The 9,217-nt window shown below is 38.4% G+C and overlaps 1 protein-coding gene across 1 annotated transcript in view; it reads right to left on the minus strand.

The window, feature by feature from the left end:
- The window catches only part of LOC103610288 (guanylate-binding protein 4-like), a 46,083-nt gene that overhangs the window by 21,044 nt on the left and 15,822 nt on the right, over positions 1-9,217 (minus strand). The window contains exons 3-5 of the mRNA XM_008594487.1: positions 2,671-2,780; positions 2,270-2,466; positions 646-891 (exon numbers count right to left, since the gene is read on the minus strand). Of these exons, the coding sequence (XP_008592709.1) occupies positions 646-891; positions 2,270-2,466; positions 2,671-2,780 (553 nt within the window). The remainder of the gene's footprint in view (positions 1-645; positions 892-2,269; positions 2,467-2,670; positions 2,781-9,217) is intronic.

Raw genomic sequence — 9,217 nt, forward strand, 5'->3', positions numbered from 1 at the left:
AAAATACTTTCCCATTTAATAAAAATCAGAAGCAGATTAGACAGGCAAAGTAAATTTAATACATGAGACCAACTATAGATTAGTGAGCCCCAATTTCAAATGAAAATGTAAGGTCCCTTGTAAAAAAAAAAATCAAAAGTTTTGAGACAGTGACACAAGCACTAATCAAACATGGAATGTTCTAAGCACAGGGCACTGTGAGACTGCACATGTTGCATGTCCATGAATTCAGCCCTGTTTATAGATTATATTGAAATTTGTTTCTTGAACTCTAAGTGAGCATGTTTGGATTCAGGACCTGCTGTTATTTTCTGACTGAAACAAATTTACAAACTATCTTCTAGACCCTTCTGACCAGCACTTATCCCATAATACTTCTCTTTAATATGCAGACATTCTCTCTTTAACTTCATTTTGTCTTGTTATAATTAGTGGATTAGGTTCTTGAGCTATATTAGAGCTCAGCAAACCCTCATATAGGGACATTTTAATTACAAAACATGTTTTCTTATTTGTGGAATGAACATTTGCTTCTCCACACTTACATAAATATGCAAACAAAATTACTGACCAACCTAGAGTATGATCAAAGCTTCATCAATCACACTGAGTACAGCAACGTGATTTGGAGCAAAGGTGACTCACGGTTTCCAGTGACAATGATTCCCTCTCTCAGGGTCTTGGTTTTTGCATTGGTGAAGATATAGGAACAGAAATTTTCTAACTGCCGTTGGAAATTACTATCCAGCTGGTCTTCTGACACATTCTCCATATGTAATAAGAGACGTTTGTCATTTGTTGGCCGGTCAAAGACAAAGCACTTCCGATTTGGAAAGAAATGCCTGATGCACTCTCTAGGCACATTGGAATTCTGGATTTTGGGATTCTTGCCTGCAGATGTAGGGAAAGAACAATCATTGAAGGAATAACCTTTAGGCAAGGGGACTGATAACTTTTTTCCCAGAGATCCTTGCATCATTGTAGCTACTGTGCCTGCAAATCTCCTTTAAGCCAATCATGTATTACCTCATTGCAAACCAACCTTGTGTCAATTTACCAAAAGCAAGAGAAATCCATTTCTGAACAGAGCCAAGAGCCAAAGAAGTATTTCTGGAGAGGAAAAGGAACACACATCCTAAGTGAAGAAACTTATATTAGGTTTCCTAGGCACTTGTATGGATTCCCATAGATTATATATTTAACAAATATTTATTAAACAATTGACTAATAAAACATGATCAGAGGTATTTTTCTGATCTTATTGTTTCCATGTTAGAAATAAAATATGGGCCTTAAAATAAAGTAATGCCAGAAAAAAGGATAGCATTTTGGTGGGGAAAACCTCAGAAGGAGGACACATGATACCCAGTTCAGAAATGAAAAACTGTTATAAATATGAGCCAAAACCATACATAATATAAATATACTTAGAGGTTTCTCCAGCTGAAACCTCAAAAGAGTAAGCTTAATCTAAACATAATTTGAGAATCACTTCTCTATATCAGAGTACGTCAGACTTGACAGTGTCTTATAGAGTGATTTTGTGGCACATATCAGGTGTTCAATAAATGTGTACTGAAAGAATGAATAAATGAATGAATAAATACAAGTGAATATTCCTTGTAGGTTCCACCCATTATCCACTCTGCTAAGTATATGTAATAAATTTATTATAGGATTAAAATTAAAACATTGTGTCAGGCTGTAGAATGGAGAGGATAATGATAGGAGAAAGGTAAAAGGAAGGATTGATAACCTTACTGGAAAGATACGTCAATTTTTTTTGGACTTTTTGGTGAATAAATATTCATAATCTGAAGTATGTTATTCTCCAGAAACTACTAAAATACTCTGTGTGAAGTGTATTTTTAAAATAAGGTCATTTGGTTTCATTGTGATTTCATTTAGCAACTTTCAATCTGATAACCTATTTTACTCAATATATGGGTAGAACAAGAGGAGCCCTTAACAAAGAACCAAAGCAAGTGGGCCTTAGGAAGTTACAGTACTAATTATAACCTGGAAATTGTTTATCATGGTACTTACTGGTCTAAAATCGTTTGGTATGATACTGAGTCCTAAATTTCTTTAAGTGAGCTTAAATTCCAATCACTGGACTTTCTAAAATAATAAACACCAGTCACCAATTACCTTTAGCATGGACCTCAATCCAATCTCAAATAAACATTTATGTCAAGGGCTGAATGTCAGTGTTCAAGTGATTTTATACACTACCGAAATTTCCCCCACCCGGGCTATGCTCTGATACCTGGAATCAGCTTCAAGGCATCTTCCAGGTACTCATCTTCTGTAAGGCTGTGTCCATCTATCACCAGCTCCAGCATGAAGTCCCGTACAGTCCAAACAAAGTCTGGGAAGAAACTTACAAACTTGAAAGAGTCCTCTACTTCACCAGGTGTCGAGGAGGATTTTGCCCTGATTAGCTCTGTCAGTTCAGTCACATAGCTGTGAAGTTAGCTAAGGAAGGAGAAGTGCTGTCTACACCATAATTTTCAGATCTACATGAAAATAAATTTTGTAAATGTTAACTTTTGTTTTATGTTTCTTTTTTTTTTAGTCATGACAACTCTCACAGGAAAGAAGAAACAACCTCTTTTGCCATTCCTGCTAACTCAATGAAACATGATAATTTGGTTTCTGGAAGGATACTGCAGCTGCTCCAGGGCCTGGTGGTTGATGGTGCTAATGCTGTTGTAGACAAAGGTGCTGCTCAGAAGCACAGCCAGGGCAAAGATCCACGAGTCATTCTTAGGGTCACCCTAGAAAGTACATTAGAGCAAGGCACTTAGGAGGCTACTCTTCATTCCTTTATTCTACTGTTCATTCACTATTTCATTACTTTATATTTCTGAATAGTAGGGCAAAGAACACAAGTTTAAAGACAATCCTAAATTCAACCTTGTTTTTGGTATCAACATTGACCCCTCCTGGGACCTCAGTTCCATTAGCTATTAAAAGAAGTGACTTGACACTGTAAATATATGTAAAATGTTTAATACAGGCCTAAAACATTGTAGGTACATAGTAATAATGAGCAATTATTCTTTTAGCAAATTTTTCTTAATATTATCTATATTAACAACAAAAATGCTATTCAAATAAATTCAACAACTATTCTTTGGACACCTATAAAATGCCAGACATTGTATTTGGTTGCATGGATGCAAAAAAGTTCCATATGAGAGTCCCTGCCCTCAAGATGACTTTATAAAGAAGCAGATAAAAGTGTCAACATACAAATATAACTGAGACTATAATGCCTGTCAAGAGAGGAACCAAATGTGAATATAAAATTTCAGTAAATGGGAACATGTATTGAGTGACTTCAGGGCAAGAAATGACTATATGTCTGACAGGGATACAATGGCCATAGTTGTAAAATTATTGGGCTGATTGAGGATTGATACCAGCAAGATGGTAGAATAGGGCTTTCTAGTGCTCATTCCCCCACAGAAACATCAATTTGGAAATCTATCCATACAAGAAAATACATTCACAAGAGCTAAGGAAACCAGGTGATATATTACAGCACTTGAAGGTAGCACAGAAATGAGAAGACATATTAAAAAGGGTTGGAGGGACAGTTTTACATTACCTGCATCACCCCTCACCCAACCTGAGGTAGCAAAGCATGAAGAGAGATACCCACTGCCTGGGAGAAATGAGGGAAGTGAACACCAAACTTTGCTTTGAACCTCAACATCCCCCCACAGTAAAACCCAGTGCTTGGCAGGCCTCCACAGCTCCAGACTCCAGGCTGGTACCTGTGGACTAAGCCTTTAGGCCAGCCCCAATACCAAGCAGGATCCGGAAGGCACAGGATTCAGGCCTTCCCAAAGGACTCAATCTCTTCTCCTATCACATAGCCAGGATGACGCCAGCAGCCCCAGACTCTGGACCACTCTAAGCAGTGGGCTGCCCCGATGGCCCAGGCTTCAGGCCTGCCCAGCTCCAGGCTGGCCTCTGCAGCCCCAGTTATCAGGTTAGCATCTGCAGACTCACCCTCCAGCCCAGCCCCTATGGAAACATGCTCCAGGCCTGTCCAGTGAAAGCCCATATGGATTCAGGCTCCAGGCTGCTACATGCAGATTAAGCCTCTAAGCCCACCCTGATGCCAAAGGGGATCCCACACCCCCAGGCTCTAGGCAGACTCCAGGTAGCCTGCTTGATAGACTCAATTTCTGGCCTGCCCCAGCAGCAGGTTCAGCCCCAGGCCAAACAGACTAATAATGAGCAATGAGACTGAACTGGAAATCAGCAGACTCCCCAAAAAGAAAAGCCCAGGATCAGACTGGCTTCACTGCTGAATTCTGTCAAATGTTTAAAGACTAATTAATACCAATCCTTTTCAAACTGTTCCAAAAATCAAAACAGAGGCCATTTTCCCAAACTCATTCTATGAGGCCAACTTCACTCTGATACCAAAATCAGACAAAGAAACAACACAAAAAGAAAACAACATGCCAATATCCTTGATGAACATAGATGCAAAAATTCACAACAAAATCTCTCTATATATATGCTTTTCAGCAGCTGGCCAGTATAGGATCTCAGTGTTATCAGCACCACACTCTAACCAACTGAGCAAACTGGCCAGCCCCCTCAACAAAATATTAACAAACCAAATCCAACAGCTCATCACAAAGATTATAAGCCATGATCAGATGGGATTCATACCAGGGATGCAAGGATTTTTCAACATATGCAAGCCAATACATATGATACACCACATCAACAAAATCAAGGAAAAACCCATATGATCATCTCAACAGATGAAGAAAACCAGGGATGCAAGGATTTTTCAACATATGCAAGCCAATACATGTGATACACCACATCAACAAAATCAAGGAAAAACCCATATGATCATCTCAACAGATGAAGAAAAATTATTTGACAAAATTCAACATCACTTCATGATAAATACTCTCAACAAGCTAGGTATAGAAGGAAAGTATCTCAACACAATAAAAGCCATATATGGCAAATTAACTGCCAACATCATCCTGAATGGGGAAAAGCTGCAAGCTTTTCCTTTAAGAACAGGAACAGGACAAGGATGCCCATTCTAACTGCCCCTCTTTAACATAGAATTGGAAGTACTAGCCAGAGCAATCAGGAAAGAGAAAGAAATAAAGGGCATCTAGATTGAAAAAGAAAAATTCAAACAGTCCTTGTTTACAGTTGATATGATCCTACCTATAGAAAAAACTAAAGACTCCACCAAAAAACTATTAGAGCTGATAAACAAATACAGTAAAGTTGCAGGATACAAAATCAATATATAAAAATCAGTAGTGTTTTTATACACCAACAATAAATGAGCCAAAGAAGAAATCAAGAAAATAAGCTCATTTACAATAGCTACCAAAAAAATAAAATACCTAGGAATCAATCTAACCAAAGAGGTGAAAGATCTCTACAATGAGAACTACAAAACACTGATGAAAATAATTAAAGAGGATACAAAAAGATGGAAAGACATTCCATGTTCATGAATAGAAAGAATTAATAGTGTGAAAGTGTCCATTCTACCCAAAGTGATATAGATTCAATGAAATTTCCATTAAAGTAACAATGACATTTTTCACAGAAATAGAAAAAATAAATCCTAACACTCAGATGGAAAAACAAAATATGCTGGAAATTCTGAGCAAATAAAATACAAAAAAAGAAAGCTGGAGGCATTACAGTACCTGACATCACATTACACCACAAAACTATAGTAACCAAAAAAGCAAGGCACTGGTATAAAAACAGACACATGGACCAATGGAACGGAATAGAGAGCCCAGAAATCAATCCATGTACTTACAGCCAACTGATCTTCAATAAAGGTCCAAGACATACACTGGAGAAAGAATAGCTTCTTCAATAAATGGTGCTGAGAAAACTGGATATCCATATGTAGAAGAATGAAACTAGTCCCGTACTTCTCTCCATATACCAAAATCAACTCAAAATGGTCAAACACTTAAATATAAGACCTGAAAGTGTAAAATTCATAGAAAAAAACAAAGGGGAAACATTTCAGGATGTAGGATTGAGCAAAGACTTTATGTATAAGATCTTAGAAACACAGGAAACAAAAGAAAAAAAATAAACAAATGAATTATATCAAACTAAAACCTTCTGCTCAGTAACGGAAACAATCAATAGAGTGAAAAGACAACCTACAGAATGGAAGGAATTATTATCCAGAATATACAAGGAACTCAAACAACTTAACAGTAAAAAAAATGAGTAAACTAATTTAAAAAATGGGTGAAGGAGTTGAATAGACACACACACACAGTCTCAAAAGAAGACATGCAAATGGCCAACAGGTACTTGAAAAAATGCTCAGCATCACTAATCATCAGAGAAATGCAAATCAAAACTACATTAATATATCATCTCACCCCAGTTACACTGGCTATTATCATAAAGACAGAGAATAAAAAATGCTGATAAGGATGTGGAGAAGTGAGCCCTTGTACACTGTTGTGGGGCTGTAAATTAGTACAGCCATTATGGAAAACAGTACTGAGGTTTTTCAAACACTTACAGATACAACTACCGTATGATCCAGTAATCTCACTACTGGTATGTCCCCAAAGGAACAGAAATCATCATATAGAAGGGATACACACACTCCCATGTTGATTGTAGCTCTGTTTATGGAATGGAAAGATATGGAAACAACTTAAATGTCCATTAATGGAAAACTGGAGAAGGAAAATGTGGTACATATACATAATGGAATACTACTAAGCCATAAAAAATGGAAATTCTGCCATTTTCAGCAGCATAAATGAGCTTGGAAAAAATTATATTAAATGAAAGAAGGCAGATGCAGAAAGAGAAATACTGCACGTCCTCACTCATAAGTGGGAGCAAAAAAATAAGAAAAAAAAACAAAAGAAAGAAAGAACTAATCTTAATAATACATTAAGGTTTCAGAAGGAGAGAACAGAACTATGGTTACTACAGGCAGGGAAGAGGGAGGGGGAAGGAGGTTACTGAGAAATTGGTTAATGGACACAAAGCATCTAGTTAGGAAAATACCAAGGTATGTCTTTAAAATCAAACTGTTAAAAATTAAAAACAATGAGAGGATCCTGAAAACAACAAGAGAAAAGAAGCAAATCACATATCAAGAAGTTCCAATAAGGCTAACAGCAAGCTTCTCAGCAGAAACATAACAGGCAGAAAGAGAATGAGATAATATATTTAAAGTGCTGAAGGGGGGAAAAAAAAAAGAAGAAAAACTGCCAATGAAAAATAATGTACCCAGGAAAGATGTTCACCAGGACAGGCAGAAAGAGAATGAGATAATATATTTAAAGTGCTGAAGGGGGGAAAAAAAAAGAAGAAAAACTGCCAATGAAAAATAATGTACCCAGGAAAGATGTTCACCAGGAATGAAGGATATAGAAAGACTTTTCCAAACAAACAAAACTGAGGGATTCATGAACACCAGACCCATGTTAAAAAAAATGCTAAAAGAAGTTCTTCAAGCTGAAAGAAAAATTATAAAGAATTACAAAGAAATTATAAAATTCACTGGTTAAAATAATTTAAAATATTCTAATACCATAACATTGTAATGATGATTAATCACTCATATATTTAGTATAAAAGTTAAAAGACAAAACTATTAAAGTAATAATAGCTACAATAATTACTTAAAATTCACAATATAAAAAGGTATAAATTGTAACGTCAAAAATAAAATGCATGTGGAGGGACTAAAAGTGTGGAGGATTTTTTATGAAATAAAAAATAAGTTGCTATTAGCTTAAAATAGACTGTTATGATGTTTTACATAAGATCATGGCAATCAAAAAGCAAAAACCTATATTAGATGCACAATAGGTAGTAAGTAAGGGATTAACACATACCAATAGTAAAAATTGTCTAATTACAAAGAAAGACAGTAAGAGTTAAAAAATGGTACAAAGGAGCTAGAAAATCATAAAGCAATGAACAAGGTGACCCAAGCAGGTAGGCCTCGCTGCCACCACTTGACTCCATTCCAAGCCCTGCCAAGTACGTGCCAATCAGGGAGGTGCCCAGCCACAGAGGTCGTAGATCCTTGGAGACTATGCGCCCTGTGGTGCCAGTGCGCAATTCAGCAGGTAGGCCTCTTCGCTGCCACCTGACTCCATCCCCAGCCTCACTGAGTATGTCCTGATCAGAGAAGTGCCAAGATCTGTGGGGACCACATGCCCTGTGGTGCCAGCGTGTGACCGAGCAGGTAGGCCTTGCCACCGCTGCCTGACTCCATGCCAAGCCCTGCCTGAGTGTGCGCCGATCAGAGAGGTGCCCAGCCAGAGAGGCCTATGATCCTCGGAGACTACATGCTCTGCGGTGCCAGTGTGCAACCCAACAGCTAGACCTTGCCACCACTGCCCGACTCCATCCCCAGCCCAGCCGAGTGCATGCTGATCAGAGAGGCGCCTCCCCTGAGAGGCCCAAGGTCCTAGGCAATCATGCACCTGAGGCACTAGTGGGCAACCAAGCAGACACTGAGGCAGCCATACAAAATTGGCAGCCCCAGCAGCATCCTAGCCAGACAATAGTGTCAAACCAGTGGACTGGGAAATCCCCTGCCACAATGACTAAACATCAAAGGAAACATACCAGAAATATGAAAAATTGAGAAAGTACACCACCAAAGGGTAATAACTCTCAAGATCTAGATCCAATAGAACAAGAAGCCCTTGAAATATCTGACAAGAAATTTCAAATGATAATTCTTAGGAAACTGAATGAGATACAAGAAAACTCAGCTAGACAACACGATGGAATGAGGAGAAGTATACAGGACCTGAAAGAAGAAATGTACAAGGAAATCAATGCCCTGAAAAAGAATGTAGCAGAGCTTGCCAAGCTGAAGAATTCATTCAACCAAATAAAAAACACAACAGAGAGTTTAACCAGCAGGCTTGAAGAAGCAGAAGAGAGAACTTTTGACCTTGAAGATGGGCTGTTTGAAATAACACAGGCAGACCAAGAAAAAGAAAAAGAAAAAAGAATTAAAAACATTGAAGAAGGGCCGGCCCGGTGGCGCACTGGAGAGTGTGCCATTTGGGAGTGCGGCGGCGCTCCCGCCGAGGGTTCAGATCCCATGTGGAGACCGGTTCCCGCTCACTGGCTGAGTCCGGTGCGGGTGCAACACCGAGGGTTGCGATCCCGTTGCCGGTCCCCGGTA

Source organism: Galeopterus variegatus, unplaced genomic scaffold, assembly GCF_000696425.1.
Source record: "Galeopterus variegatus unplaced genomic scaffold, G_variegatus-3.0.2 Scaffold10882, whole genome shotgun sequence".
Classification (NCBI taxonomy): Eukaryota; Metazoa; Chordata; class Mammalia; order Dermoptera; family Cynocephalidae; genus Galeopterus; species Galeopterus variegatus.